This window comes from Aythya marila (genome assembly GCF_965140915.1).
Source record: "Aythya marila genome assembly, chromosome: 20".
NCBI lineage: Eukaryota > Metazoa > Chordata > Aves > Anseriformes > Anatidae > Aythya > Aythya marila.
This window is the reverse complement of record NC_139061.1, coordinates 2,473,456-2,489,038: the sequence shown is the minus strand read 5'-3', so window position 1 is coordinate 2,489,038 and position 15,583 is coordinate 2,473,456. Positions and strand designations below refer to the sequence as shown.

General features: G+C 47.8%; 1 protein-coding gene across 6 annotated transcripts in view; it reads left to right on the top strand.

Annotated features, from left to right (window-relative positions):
- Positions 1–5,986: 5,986 nt before the first annotated feature.
- AUTS2 (activator of transcription and developmental regulator AUTS2) overlaps positions 5,987–15,583 on the top strand; it is a 763,436-nt gene continuing 753,839 nt past the window's right edge. For all 6 annotated transcript variants that reach the window (XM_082776109.1, XM_082776112.1, XM_082776110.1 and 3 more), the window contains exon 1: positions 5,987–6,600. In XM_082776109.1, the coding sequence (XP_082632235.1) occupies positions 6,307–6,600 (294 nt within the window). In that variant the 5' untranslated portion in view covers positions 5,987–6,306. The remainder of the gene's footprint in view (positions 6,601–15,583) is intronic.

Sequence of the window (15,583 nt, the reverse complement as noted above, 5' to 3'; positions counted from 1 at the left end):
TTGCAATTTGTACTTTGCTTCTGCACAGAATATAATTCATTACCTTTTACTCCTCTTTTTTTTTTTTTTTTTTTTTTGTAAATCTTTTTGTTGGTGTCCCTTATTTTTGTTCCTTTACCAACATGAATATTTGTGATTGTTTCAAACTGAATGCCACCTCCAAATTTCCTTAATGTACTACTTATCTGATATTTTAGATTAGATATTCAACAAGATAGGACTGCAGCATCAAAACTTCCAGGATCCTCTACGCACACAGATACAAGCTCTGACATTGCCATTCACCGCCATGCTTTCCAGGTTCATGGTCAATACAGCATTTGTTATACCCACATAACTTTGAGCCATGTTTTCAAATGAGGCTTTCTGAAACCCAGTGACATCTGCTTTGCTCCCTGTACTTGCAAATGCAGCCATTCGCAAATGTTCATGCTACAGGATAAGGAATCTTAAGCAATTAGAAGCACAGGTTTAGTCAGCTTCCACTGGAGTGTTTATTAGCTAATCCCGGGGAACTAGTGGGATCCAATTTTGTAATAGTTTCAGACGAAAACAAACAACCAAAAACTCCTGAGTTCATCTGGCCATACACAATAAACATACACAGCTTTATTGCTCATGACTCCCGTACTCTCCAGGGACCAAGTTTTCACCTGCTGTAAATTAGTGCAGATCCGTTCGAGTCAATAGATCAAGACTGTAATTCTGATATTATTTCTGCTCTGATTTTTCTTTCTGATAAAATTACTGATATATTATTTTTTTTTTTATTTTTAATTATTTCATAATTCTATTTTAACCTATTAGGGAAATAAGATGCAGATTAAATTGGTTTTCCTTTTTTCTTTCTTTTTTTTTTTTTTCTTCTAGGAAAACTCATATTTCTGCTGATGTCATCCATCTCTTTTTTCCTTCAATTCTCAGATTTCTTGAACTCTGAGCTTTTTTTTTTTTTTAGCTACAAAATCCAAACTTCATCTCCTCTGGGCCAGCTAATATATCTAGCGAGGTTTTCCTGTACCCCATGATCTCCCAGTATTGATAAGGACTGTTATACTGTTGTTCTTATTCCCTAATGATAGAATGCAAGAGGCTTAGAAAAGATATTCAGATACTGCCTGTCTTTGACCACTGCTGTCAGAAGGATGCAGATGCTGGCAGTCTGCATCAGACTAGTGGTCCATCTACTTTAGCCTCCCATCTCTTACCTTTTTTTTTTGTAAATGTTGTTGTGTTCTCAGGCATTAAAATGTACATTTCCCTCAACCACTTTATAATCGATATTATTGTCATTCTGAAAGTTTCTTGACCTCGGAGCTGCCTTGTGGCTGTGAGTTCCACCAATTGGGTGTGTTTGTTAATTTGTGAAAGGAATGATTGTCTGTTCTCTGTGTATTTTCTCTTGACGTTGTTCTGGAAATGTGTCTTCTGCTAGATTTCAACTAACTACTTTTAGTTTTTCCTTTATCATTATTCTCGTACTATTTATTTATTTTTTAAAGGTCATGGGTTTCTGTTTTTCCTTGTTGGTTAACTTTGGGTGCTCCTTCTTCTCCTTAACTGTTTCTGTTTCAAACCACATTCTAGGAAAACTCCTTTTAAAACACCCAGTCTATATCTTAGCTATGAAGCTAAACAATCTGCTCTTATAAGCAATACATTTGTATGCGCAATACAAGTTGGAGTAAAATTGTTTTAGTTTTATGGAACTGTTGTTTTAAATTCCTCTGCCATCCACACAATCACCTTGGCTTTTATTTTGTATTGGAATTTTGGTTCTCATTATTTCTTATTCTCATAAATGCAATGTTAGACCAGGGTCTAAACAATAAACAAAAAGGCCCCTCTTCCATTTCTCTTGTTTTTTGTTTTTGTTTTTTGTTTGTTTGTTTGTTTGTTTGTTTGTTTTTTTCATTTGCAGATCAGACTTCTGAAATAATAATCACTGTCATGACATGGTAGACATTCTGCTATTTTAAACTACCCATCTCCTAGAAAGATGCTATCCTCAGAAAGACACATTTGCCTCCACTGTTTTAAATTCCTAAAACTTAATGCCAAAAAACAGTGCAAATGACTCTTGCTAGAAGCAAGGTTCTTGCCATTTCTTCAAGCAATGAATTACCTCCTGATTTTCACGTTATTTCAAAATATCCTTTTCAGATAGGCATGCCAGGGGCTATTTCTAAGAAAACCCCTTTTAGTGTTATTACTGTGCAGATTTTGTTTTGCTCCAGTGCATAATGGTGATACAGAAATTGCAGTTGTTGTTTTTTTGGTCTGTATTAACCCTTCTCTCTTCATTATTTAGGACTAGAAATATCATAAAGCTTTTGGTGTCTGCCTCAAATCAGAAAATTATAGATCTGTTAGCACACACTCAGCAAGTCTCCCTTCTGTGGGTGTTAACCGAATAACTACGAACACCCAGTTGTGAGTACACTAGTCATTAACCTCAAAAACAGTGAGCTCAGCACGGTACCAGAGCATACAAGTGCCTGTAAGACACAAAAAGCTATTTTCTCTTGCCAGATGCCAGGCAAGATGTATTTCTAGAAAAAAGGCCAACAGGTGGCCTAAGAACAAATGTGCATGGAGGTCTGCTGTACCCTTCCCAGTAAGATCACTTGAAATGCTCAGCTGGAGGCAAGAACACACTGGAGAGAGAACTTCCTGAGCATCTGTCTGAGGTTTTGTGGAACAGCAAGGCCTACTTGCCCTCCCTCCCAAATCAATTAAGGTTGATGGAAATGCTCCTACTGGTGCTAGATCACACCCAGAAAAGGGATAATTTGCCTGTAGTGTACACAGGAAGGTGACCAGTGATTTCTAATGCTTGATACTTCCCAGAAGAAAAATGTTTTGTAGCAGAGAATGAATTAGACGGATGGGTTTTCATTTTTTATTTTTTTTTTCAGTAGACATGCAAATCTAGGGATTTGTTTCTATAAAGAACATAAAATAAATCACACACCATTTCTGTTTTCCACATACGTGCATTCAGGAACAAAACAGACTGAGCAGACTTTCAGCCATGCAATGAATGTCAGCAGAAACACATCCGACTACAGGTCTCTTAAGTCACTTTAATGGTGATGGATGTGCAGGAAACCGTAATCAATTACATTGCCCTGGAAATTACATAGTTATTTTCCAAAAAGCCCAACAGGTAACAGTTGTTTGATACAGTAGAGCTTAATATTTCTCAGAAGACAGAGACTTTGTAATATTTGAGCTTGCCTGTACACACAAATTGCATCACTTTAACAATACCTGTACAACCTCTTCTGTATAGTCAGATTATACAGACCTGGCAGGCAGCTATAAGTGAGACGCAAGAAACTGAAGCAAGGTAGCAAAACATAGCGTTGAACAGCAAGAAATCTGAACAGGGAGATCTAGGGTCAGATCTAGGAGGTGATGTTCTCCAGCTTGATATTTGAGAATGTTTAAAAACCAGCCATGTGCCTCTGCAAGGAGCAGCGTGGCCTTCTGCAAGGTACACACTCTTACACTATCAGGTTACCGACGGCTTTGTACTTCCTTTTCTTTTGGTTCACACCCATACGTAGCAGCTCAAAAGTCACTGCATACCACACGGGAGATGTTGTGTGGAGAGTGGTGGCAAAATGTCATTTGCCTTCAGGAAAAAAAAAAAAAAAAAAGGTATATCCAATTTCCAGTATTTCGTGTGAGCGGTTAATATTCTTATTCTTATTAAAATATATTAAGGATATTGCTTGATCAGAGTGGCCCAAGTGTTAGGGTACAAAGTAAACAACACATTACACAACCAAACAGAGCATCATCCCTTGAGAGTCGGAGCAGCCCGCAGGGAGACTGCTGGAAAAACACACACTGCAGCTCTCAGCCCATGTGCCGCTCGTTGTGGCCCTCCTTGGTGTCTCAGCAGAGCAACGATTAGCAGCTACAGCAGGCAGCAAGAGGCAGACCAAGGAGCCCATAACAAGCTTCTTGTAGAGATCTTGTAGAGATAGTGTTAAATGATTTCCAATTCTTTTATTTTTTTTTTATTTTTTTCTCCACCTATCCCCCCAATATATTTCAAACCCTGCAACAGACTGCTCATCAGGTGGACGGAGGAAACCCACAGGTGTGCTTCCACAGCCCCGCTCCTCTGCCCTGAGCACACCAGTTGGGTTCTCCTCCTCACCTTGCTCCTGCTTGCTGTGGTTTTTTCCTCCATCTTCCTCCCTAGCAAATCTCCTCATCCTCCCAGGTCTCTGCTCCTAACGCAGACCCAACGGCTTCGCCTTCCATGCCTCTTCCCTCAGCCCATTCCCCTGTGGAGGAGACAGAGGAAGACGAGGTGAGAAGGGTGACCACGAGCACAAGCTCAGTCATCGGGCGCTTGGAGCTCAGTTATCGGACACTTGTCAGGGCTCCGGCCATGAGGCGAGGCAGGTGATGAGGGTAACACGTCCCCTCCGCCCAGCAGCGGTTGGAGCTGAAGGCGAGGCGGCAGCTGGCTCCACACGGGCAGGGCACCATGACGGAGGGGCGGCCATGTTGGGGCGCTGCCACCACGGGCGGGGGGCTCCCCTCGAGGGGCAGCAGCCACGCCGCGTCCCCGGGGGGCGGTGCGGGAGGGCACCCGAGGGGGGGGCTGCGAGCCGCCAGGGGGGGAGGCAGACACGGAGCGGGGACACGGGACGGCGAGAACTGAGCCCGAACTCGACGGGAGGGGGGGGCAGCAGGGCGGGAACCGCGCCGCCGCCGGGCGGGGGGGGTGCGGCCGGGCCTCCCCCTGCCTCCCGCCTGCCCCCACCCGCGCAGTGCGCAGGCCCTGCGCGCATGCCCGCGACTTATTTCGCGCGGCCGGGGCGCCGCATTTCGCGCGGCGGGGAGCGGGCGGCGCCGGCTCCGGCTCCGGCTCCACGTGACCGGCGCGGAGCGGAGCGGGGCCGGGCCGGGACCGCCGGGGGCCGGCAGCGCCGGGGCCGCCCCACATCGCCCCGGTGCTCGCCCCGCAGCGCCCCGGGGCCGGGGCTCACCTCCGCCGCCCCCCCCCCCCCAGCACCCCCTCCAACCTCCTCCGCTGAGCAGCCCGGGGGGGCCCGGCCCGCTGCACCCCCCGCGGTCGGGGCGAGGCAGCAGAAAGCGCGCACCGGTGCCGCCGTCCCTGCTGGAGCGTATTCGAGCCTCATCAGCACCTTTTTTTTCTCTTCCTCCTTTTTTTTTTTTTATTCCTTCTATTATTTATTCTTCTTCGCCTCTGGTCCCTTTTGGGGAGGGGGCAGCCTCCTCTCCGCTCGGATTTATTGTCACCAGCACCCCCCCCCCCACCCCCCCGCCCACTCCTCGCCACAATTAATCCGATGAATTTGCCGTGATTGATCCGTATTAATAGCCGGGGTGGGTGGGCGTGTTTTGGTGTGGGTTTTTTCTTTTTTTTTTTTTTCTTTTTTTTTTTTCTTTTATTGTTTGGTTCTGGGTTGTGTGTTTTTTGTTTTTTTTTTTTTTTTTTTTGGAGGGGCCGGGCTGGGATCCGATCTCCGCTCCGGAGTCCAGCCCTGGTCGGTGCCTGAGAAAATCGCATCTGGACGCCTCGTTATCATTATTGTTGTGTTTGATCCGCGCAGATAAAGGCGGAGGGGAGAGCAGTGCGTGGCGGCGGGGAGGGGAAGGCTGCACCCTTCCCCGCACACACACACACACACACACACACGCAGACAGAAAGGGAGCTCCAGACATCCAGATATATTTTTTTTTTCCACCCACCCCCCTCGGAACTTCTTCTAGTTGGGGAGGAAAGGAAGAAAGAAAATAAATTTTGTGCAAGGAAATACTCTCAGCTCCCTCCTTCCAGCGGGTCTCTCTCCTTCTTTCTTTATTCCCCCCCTTCTTTTCTGCTTTTTTTTTTTTTTTTTTTTCCTCCTCTCTTTCGGAGATCCTCGCCCTCCCAGCCCCTTGATCAAAGCATTCCGCTATTCTGATTTATTGCCTGCTTGGAGAGGCTTTTTTTTTTTTTCTCCTTTCTCTCGCTTTTTTTTTTTTTTTTTTTTTTTTTTTTTTACAAAGGCGACCTGAGATCAGCCATTACTTTCCTTGGCTCGCTTATAGGAATCTCTTACATTTGGTGCTCGCTGCTGGTGGCGGTGGAACCGCGCTCGGATTCTTTCATCCCCCCCCACCCCCCCCCACCCCCTGCCCGTCCTCCCCTCCCTCCCTTTCTCCTTCCCTCTCTCCCTCCCTCCCTCCCCCGTTATTCCGCCGGGGGAGCCGGATCCGCGGCGGCGGTGGGGCGGGGGGGGCCGAGAGCCAGCGGGAGAGCCGGCCAGAGCCATGGACGGCCCGGCGCGATGCAACGGGCTGCGGAAGAAGCGGCGATCGCGCTCCCAGCGCGACCGGGAGCGGCGAGCCAAGGGCGGCCGGCGGGGCGCTGCCTCCGGCGGGGCCGCCGGCCCCGGGGCCGCCGCGGCGCTCTCGTCCTCGGGCTCCGAGAAGGAAGACAATGGGCCCCCGGCGCCGTCCCGGCCGCGGCCCCCCCGCAGGAAGCGGCGGGAGTCCTCCTCGGCCGAAGAGGACATTATCGACGGCTTCGCGATGGCCAGCTTCGTCACTTTGGAGGCGCTGGAGGTAGGAGCGGCGGCGCTTTGTGTGCGCCTCATTGTGTGCGGGGGCGGCCGCGGGGGGGCCCCCGCCCGCTGCCGGCCGCCCCCGGCCCCTGCGACCCCCGCCTTTGGGGCCGGGGGCGCCCCCGCCGCCCCTTCGGACCGGCCCCGGCCCCGGCCCGGGGACACCTGCAGCGCGGGGACCGCGGCCGGCAGCGGGACCCCCCCGCCCCGGCGTGTCCCCCCCCGGCCGGCTGTGTCCCCCGCACTCCGCCGTGTCCCCCCCGCGTCTCCTCGCGTCCCCCCCCCAGCCGCTGCCCTCCCCCGGAGCAAACTTTTCTCGCCCGGTGTCCCGGGGCCGAGCCCCCCCCCCCCTCCCCGTTTTTCTTCCATCCCCCCCTTGGCACGGGTGGGCGGCGCGGCCTCCCCCGGGGGGGGGAGCGGTGTCTGTCTGTCTGTGTCTGCCTGTCCCCAAAATAAAGGGGGGCGGCGCCTCCTCTCCCGAGGGGGAGCCCCGGGGCCGGCCCCCCCCCCCCCGGCCGCTGTCACCCCCCGGGGGCTCGGGGTGGGGGGGTGATGCCGGGGGAGCCCCGGCCCCGCTGCTCTGGAGGGCTTTGTTGTTCCTAACTTCTGCTCGGGAGAAGTTTGCGTGGTGAAAGGCAGATTTATTTGGGTTTACATGCACTGGAATCACAACTGTAACAATTATGAACTGTCAAAATAAATGCGAAGATGAAGCTGATTGTTTAACAAAAAAATCTGTGTAGCTCTTAAGCTGTTTAAATATTTAGCCAGGAATACTTAGTGGCATTTTCTGGTGTTGGTTTTTTCTTTGTTGTTTTTTTTTTTGATTTTTTTTTCCACCCTTTGGAGCCAAATTTTGTCCTTGGTTACACCTGCACCAGCCCAGACTCATGTCTGGGAGAGATCTCCTCCCGGTGTAAGCCAAGGGAGGATCTGCTCCCCCCGAGAGCCTCCGCGTGGCTGGCGAGAGGCTCGTGTGGGTGATGGGGAACCAGTGCTGGGGATGGCCAGGCTCCCCGCTGCCACCCCTCTCACCTGGTGAGCCCGTCCACCAGTGTCCTACGTGAGCCGTGGAGAGGAGCGTGGACGTGTCTTTGTCAGCAAGAGTGGGATTTGCAAGCTGAGGATTTGGACAAAATTCTCTTCTTCCTCAAACAAAGCCCCGGTTCGTGTCGTTAGGGGTTTTGTGGGAATATGGACTCGAGAATTTGGCCGTAGCCCTTCCTGGAGGGGAATCAAGGACCAAGTTTTATGTTCAGAACTTGTAGGGTGTTTTGGAAAAAATCTCTTTTGTGTTTCACTCCTTATTTATTTATTTTCCACTTGAAATGAAAATTGCTGTGCTTTTTTTCCCCGTTGCAAAGCCAAGAATGGCTACTACTTGCATCCTGTTGTAATCCTATATCACTAAAAAGGAGTGCAGAAACATTACCCAGTTCTGCCAGCTAATATCACATTCAGATAAAACAATAGCTCGCACACTGAGACTTGACATACTTTTAATGTTCATGTGATAGGTGGCACATTTTGACCTAACGATTTCATGCTGCGTTGAGAAATAATGTCACAAAATCATTGTTAGGTGCTTTTCCCTGCAGCTCGGTGTATGTGTTGAGAAAGTTGTTTCCGAGGATCAGAGGGAGATGAAGGTGTCTCAGGCACAAGCCCAACGTAGCAGGAATTACTGCGTGTGTTGCTTGTAGCAGCCTCAAGTTTTCCTTGCGATTTCAGTGCTGGCAAGGAGGTCGTGAGATGTCTCAGCCCAGGGGAGATGTTCAGGTTCTTGTCTCAACTCATACCAGAGCTGAGAAGCCCTGGGTGCCGTGGAGAGGTGCCCTGGTGTTTACACACCTCGTGTTTTGGATCTGCCTCGGGCTCTTTGGAGCCGTGGAGGTTTCTCCCCAGGTTGCAGAAGATTTCCGTGCCCAGCATGACAGGATTGCCCTACTGGGATTTGTGCTTGAACTTCAGCCTGTTCTCAGGCTTAGTGCAGCCAAGAGTGTGAGACAGAGGGTGTGTTTAGTCTGCTTGTTGGTAATAGCAGTGAGGACCGATGTTCAGAACTTCACACCATGGGAAGATCTAAACACGTGCTCCAGGACGGGCAGCAGGTGGGCTGGCTGGCACGGGGGGGATGTGGAGGGACGAGGCTGAGCGCCCTGCTCATGAGCCCACCTTTGTGGCAGGAGGTGTGTGAGTTGGGTGGGAGCCGGCTGTTGCCCCAGGGGATCTTTTTGTGGGTGCTGCAAATAAAGCTGTGAACAAGAGCAAGGATTTCCACATAGCTTTGTTTTGCTTGACCTTTTCTAAATGCCTTGTGTTGGGGTGACTGGAAAGCCCAAATTGTGCAAAACGCCAGGTTGTGTGGGGCTTGTGGACTCTAAGGGGACGCAGGTGCTGCAGGAGAAGATGCACCTGATGGCCACTGTAGTTCCAACAGGAGTCCTCTGTGTCTGTTAACACCAATTATGGGCATGTTGATAAAATTTCCCATCCCTTAAAGCACAATTATCTCTTTAAGCAGCTCCCACTCTTCGAGCTGCTTTTCTGTCCAGGTATCAGTAGCCTCCTCTGTTTCTGCAGTGTAAATTGTTTGGTGTAGAAAGAGAGGCCGTCTGCTTCTAGTTATCTGCAGCAGGGTTTATGACAGCCTGTACCTTGATCTCCTTTATGTTTGCGTGGGGAATAGCAGGGAAAGAGGGAAGTGGGCAAAGACAGCAGGTTCTCATTGACTTTTTTTTTTTTGGTTGTTGTTGTCTTGGAGCAACAGTTGAGCAAATCTGGTGTTACTGCAAACGTGGCCAGACTGCTCCTTGCCTGGTCTGATGAGGCTGTGCTGTAGTGAGGTGCTCTGAAGGCCCGTGCCCCACATGGAGCTCTGACCTTCAGCAGCCCCCAGGTGCCTCTGGTTTAGCACAGTGGTGTAGCCGTGCAGCTTGATCTCAGCACCACGTCCTCCCGCGGGTGGCCTTGCTGGGACTATGTGCAGCAGGCTCTGTGCATCGCTCCACAGCACTTACTCACCCCTCAGCTCTCTGGCCTCCCAAAATCTTCTAGTCTGGAAGAGGAGAAGGGTGCAGACAGCTGGTGTCTGTGCTCAGCAAGACACCAAGCTGACCTCTTGCTGTAGCCTGCACCTCTGGCACGTTTGTTTCCAACAATCACTGCATGAGGTTCTCCAAACCCAGGTGGGCATTGTTGATGCTGGTTTGACAGGGAAAGGGCGTTCCTTCAGGATGTGATAAATGGATCTGTTGGGGTGACTTGCTGTGTGATGTGCTGGGGAGGTTTCTGTGGAGCTCTCGGGCAGGTGGGATTTCACAGATGTCTCCTTCCTCTCCCCGGCACGTCAGGCAGCAGGGCGATGTGGCAGGGCTGTTGGCGTGCGGTGGGGAAGGTGGTTTGCTGTGATGAGAAACGAAATCTGACCTGAATGTTAAGATAGCTTAAAGCCTGGGAAGTACTCTGTACTTCCTGAGTCAGCTCCAACCATCCCTACGGAGCAAGCAGTTGGTTTTGGGTTTTCTGAACCCTGAGTAAGGTAATGAGCTTTTTCTGCGGATGTTTATTTAGCTTCAGCTCGGGCAGTTCATCTGACAAGCTTGAAATGGGACAGAGATATTTATTTATAAAGCACAGATAGAAATGGCACGGGGAGGGGTGAGCTTGCATTTAAATGGCGATTCTTGTTCCGTAAAACCAGCGCAGTTCCTCACCGCACGTTTGAACTAATTTCTGTTCAGCATGCAGACATCAGTCTGTTTTGAGACCATGCTAAATTATCGTCAGGTAAAGCCCAATGTAATTAATTACAAATGAGAAATGCTGACAAATATTTGTCAAGGAGCTGCTTAATGAGTTTCAAATTCTGTGTCAGATGATTCCATCCACCTAGTGTAAATAATTTTTAAGCAATTGTTCCACTGAGTTTGTGTGATTTAGGCAGATGTTAGCTATGGCAGTTCTACCTATTGAGGGCACAAAATAATGCAAGACTAAATGGAGTAAAACTTAACAGCTGATAGCGGCTTTTAAATAGAAACAGTGCTGTTACACAAACAAAATGTGGAAATAATAGGAGGTTTTGAAGATGCTGTGGTCTAAACAGCATGTCTGTGTGCTGTGTACACACAGTGTAACCGTGTGTGTGCATCCGAAGGCAGGAATTTGCTTTAATAACCATTGTGTGGTGCCCACCAAAAACACTCATCAATAGGTTGGTTGTGTGACAGCAGAAGCTTGGGCTCGGACACCAGAACAACTGGCTGGCAGTGGGGTTTCTCCCCAGATCAGGCTCTTCACACCAGCCTTTTCATGGCTTGATTAGCCTTTACTTAAAATCTCTGAGATTCCGACACAGTTTGTCCTGCCTTGTCTCTATCCTTTCATATTTCAAAAGGAATTTGATCTTCGTGCCTTACCGCAGCAGCATCATAACATCAGGTGTTTGTTCAGTGCTGTCAGCAAATCTTGGTAGTCCTTCCTGTATTTATTGACTGCTTAGGTTCTTTGGTGTTTGTCCTAGTCTGTTTGCACACGCATGTCTTCAGATTTAGACCAGCAGAGAAAAGAAGGTAGTAACTAAATGAAGGTATCTGCGGATAACAAGTGGCATTAGGTTTTGTGTGACGCTGGGATATCATATGAAGCGATGTGCTTATTATTTTCATTATGTGTTTAGAGGAAACAGTAAATTGACCTGAGATCAAATTTTGAGATAACCTTGACAGAGCAGCTGAATCTCTCGATGAAAACCCTCTGCAACCAGAGATGAAAAAACAGCAACCAAAACTGAAACCGGGACTGCGAGCAGCAGGATGTGTGTTCCACAAAAGGAACCTCTCGGGTAATTTTTGAAACCTATGTTACTATAATTTGGACATGTGAATAAAAGCCTGTTACTTTTCTGTGAGGCTGGGCACCCCCAGCTCCCCCCGATTCATGTAGCTGTTGAAGAGCTGTTATCATCTCTTCGCGCACATAATGACTGAGGATTGTGATCCTTGCATAAATACTCTTTTAAACTCCTGAAGGTAACAATGTAATGAAGGTGGGGATTTTTGCCTTTCCCATGGGTGGTAGTAGGAGGCACAATGGCCTTGAGTTAAAGAAGGAAGAGTTTAAACTATAAGGACAAGTTCTTTAGATAGATGTGATTCAAGTAGTCTCCACTGGCCCCGCTCTTTAAGCTCAACATTAATGGGAATTATACCACGTATCAATAGGACAAAAGACACCCTTATCCTTTTTTATCTTGGCATCTTTTTTTTTTTCTCCTCCGCTATTTGGGTGAGAAAGTAAGCCCTTTCTCATTAAATATCTGGGGCCTCTGCTGGGATGAGGGAGTGTAAAGAAACAGATTTATAAAATAAGGGTAAAGGATCAGGAACTTGGAAGGAAAATGATCACTAGGGAAAGGCCAAAAAATCAGCAGAAAGACATCAAGGGGCTGAGTAATTGAAAGATTGAGTTACAATGCTGAGATCAATAGAGAAATACCAGGGACTGGATGGGAACACAACTGGAGGGAGATGTTCCTGGGAGCTGCAGGTGGGGTCTGCTCTGTGCCCTGGTGGGAGCCCTGCCCGTGCTGCTGGGGAACGCTCAGCCCCTGCCTAAGTGTTGTTAAACCTGGTAACTCTTCAGCTGAGAGAGAGAGGCAGGATTCCTCGCTCAATGAAATGCCCCCCCTTTCTCCCCATCTGTTAGGTTTTTTTTTTTGTTTTTTTTTTTAATGTTTCTGGCAATTTGAGTGGAAGACCCTTCCGTATTACACCGGGGGTCTGACCTGCAGCCTTGTAATTATCTGCAGCTAAATTAGAAGTTTAATCTTTGTTCTGAGCAACAATAAGTTGAGTCAGATAGGTTTTAAAAATAGCCTAAGCTCAAGTTTAGTGAAGTCTCAAATGCAATTAATAAAAGGGTAACGGAGTTAGGAGGTTGTGGGCTGAAACGTGGCGATGTTTAACTCTGAGCTTTCCTCTACTCGAACTGCAGCCTTCTGCAAGGGAAACTGCTTGCGCTGCTTCTCTATGTTCATGTATATCATCCGTACGATTTATCAGCTCAGTATCTGTATTCTCGCTGGGGTTTGGCTTGGTGTGTGCCACAAATTACCAGCTGCATGCATTTCTTGTGTAGTTGGTTTGTTGTCGTTTTGACGTGGTGCCAAGCCATGGTGAAGACCACTTCAGAACATCACAGTCCTCTAAATTCCTTTGTTGTAAAATGGATATTATGAAAATCTACTTTGTAAGTAATGAGAAATGGCTAATGCAGGTAGGGATTTGTTTTGCTGTAACAGCAGAACGTGCAGTGGCAATTTGTCAGATCCCCAGCTCAGCTCCGCTGTACTGTTTGCCTTTAAATAGTGCGTTACCTTAATATCTTGAGATTTTTCTCCTTGTATCTTGGCAACACTGCTGCTGAAGTTCACACACTCGTGTGCTGGAGAGGGAAGGCTTTAACCAAAAGGGTAAATCTTTAGTCTGGTAAACGTAATAAGGAGGAGTTTTGGTTCTGCCTTACTGTCTGCAGGAGTGGCGGCGTGAAAGTCTGCAGAAGAAGTGGGTTATTCCCCGGCACCAAGCGTATTTCTCTCTTTGTGGCTTTTTGCCTGTCAGGTGTAATTTGATCACGTTGCTTGACATTCACTCCTTGTGGATTTACTTGGGTTTTGTTCGGTGTGCTGCTTGGTCCTCCTGATTTTAAGATCTCCCGAGATGAAGATGTGGTAGGGGTGCAGAGGTGTGTTAATATCCGCTGTGTCCAAGCGCCCGGTTGTCTGGACTTCAGGCTCTGTAATACCGCTTGGTGCACTGATGTCATTGATATCCCAAGTCCAAGTGGGAATAGTTACTCCACAGCTATGCAGGAGATCAGCTTAGTGTTCTCTGCAGAAATGATCGCCCATTAATCTGTTGTGCACGTTTGCCAGCTTTTCAGAGTTAGAAGTTGCTTTTCCTCTAAAACCAGTGCTTTTATAAATTGCATCTTTTTGTGCTTTTGTTTGGTAGCAAAGGCGGAATTATAGGTTTGGAAATAAAAACACCAGCAATCTGTTTTCTCCATCCATAAGCCCAGGCTTGCCCTTTGCTGGATGAGCTCATGACAATGAGCAGACTTCTCCAGCCTTCGAGGTGTGTGCTGTGCTGGGCATCCTCTGGACAGAGCCATCTGGGGCAGGTGTGGGGGTGCTGCAAGAGGACGGTGCACGCTGCAGTCAGAGAGGGAAATAGAGGTAGGAGCTAGAAAATTTGGGCTTAGATTAGCTGTAGGGTGGCTGAAGTTCTGGAGGGGTTTTCCTTGTGTGGCACCATAGGTGTAGATGAGGTGTATTTCTCTTTCAGATGTGTTTTGCACTCCCATGCAATTGTATGATGGACAGACCAAGAACTGAATTCATGAAGGTCTTTTGAGAAGCTGTGCTCCGTAACGAGCTATGAGAGGGATGACTTTTTAAGAGGATGGCTGGTAACAGGTAACCAAGTTTGCAGATTGCTCTGAAGTGCCCTACTGCTGCTGCTAACTCACCCTCCTGGCACGCGAAAGGCATTTTTCATTACTTTGCCCATGAAACGGAACCAAGGAGACAGAACTGGTTAGTGTCAACCTTTCCTGAACCACACACAGGTTGCTCTTGGCATGGACAGACCTCTCAATGTGAGGATCGGCTTTGGTGATGCCTCTTCTCACGGGTATGGTGGGAGTGGAGGAGAGGCAGCAGGATAAACCAGCTCTTTGATATAAAATGTGTTTGGAGCATCCTTCCAGGGTCCTTCAGACGCTGGCATCTGGTCCCCAGCTTCCCCAGGACATGGGCAGGAGCTGGGAGGTGCTGCTGTGGCGAGAGCTGGATAACATGCTCTCTCCAGCTTGCTCCAGAGCTGGCCAGATGTGCTGAATGGCCAGGCACAGCACAAAACCCATTGGAGAAGGGTTGGGGCAGAGAAAGTAGCTTTGACCTCAGAGGAGGCCCTGTGGTAAGAAGGCAGAGGAAGAAGTGCTGCTGGTGGGGACAATTTATGTCGCAACTCTGCTAGCGTTGTGGGTTTTAATGCACATCAAGGGCACTTTGACCTTTGAATGGAATCTTCTGGTGTGAAATTGTGTCTTTTCTCCTTTCTTTTCTTCCCTTAAAAAAAAATTCAAAATAAATACTGAAAATCAAAACCATCTGTTTTGAGGGGACAAAATTGCCTCTCTTTATTTTATGTGATTTGGATATTACTGAACGATTAAAAGTCCTAGTAATTCCTACTGGCTGGCTATTGTGCTTATAGGCAGTGACTCTTCCAGCATTAGTCACTTTAACTATGGAAAAAAATAATAAAAATGCAATTAATGTGGCTCAACAGCTGAGTCGGCTGGACTTTAAAAAAAAAAAAAAAGTAAATTTTAATGAGTTCTGGGATCAGAAAGATACATCTGGTGGATGGATTTGCCAAGTTTTCAACCTCAGAATGTGTGTTGAAAAACTCAGTGAATTATGTAACTACAAAAGTGGATCTTTGCATGTTTATAAGACCTCAGTGCAATCTCCTTATATTTGCCTAATGACAAACAGACATTCTCGCGGAGAGGCAGCCCAGAAGGACACACATATGCTGGAAGGGCTCTGTAAGCTGATAGCGTTTGTATCAGAATGCGGCTACCAGCAAGGGAATTTTAGTGCATCCATTAAATGAAGAAATAAATAAAAATTAAATCTTGGTCTTGGATGAAAGAAAATAAAAGGAAGGGAAGGGGGAGGGGAGAAGGCGGGAGGCAAGGAAGCACCGAAACTTTAAATGTACGTGATGTGTGGGCTACGATATTGTGCCTCCACTGCTGAACCAGAAAATTTATAACAACTGTTTGTCATGTGTATGTATTTATAGCCATTCACATAATGAAGAAGTTTCATGAGGTTGTAATAACATATCAAGATGGATGTAATTAAAACAGAAGCAAATTGACACCTCTAGATTAAAGGCAAACTCTAA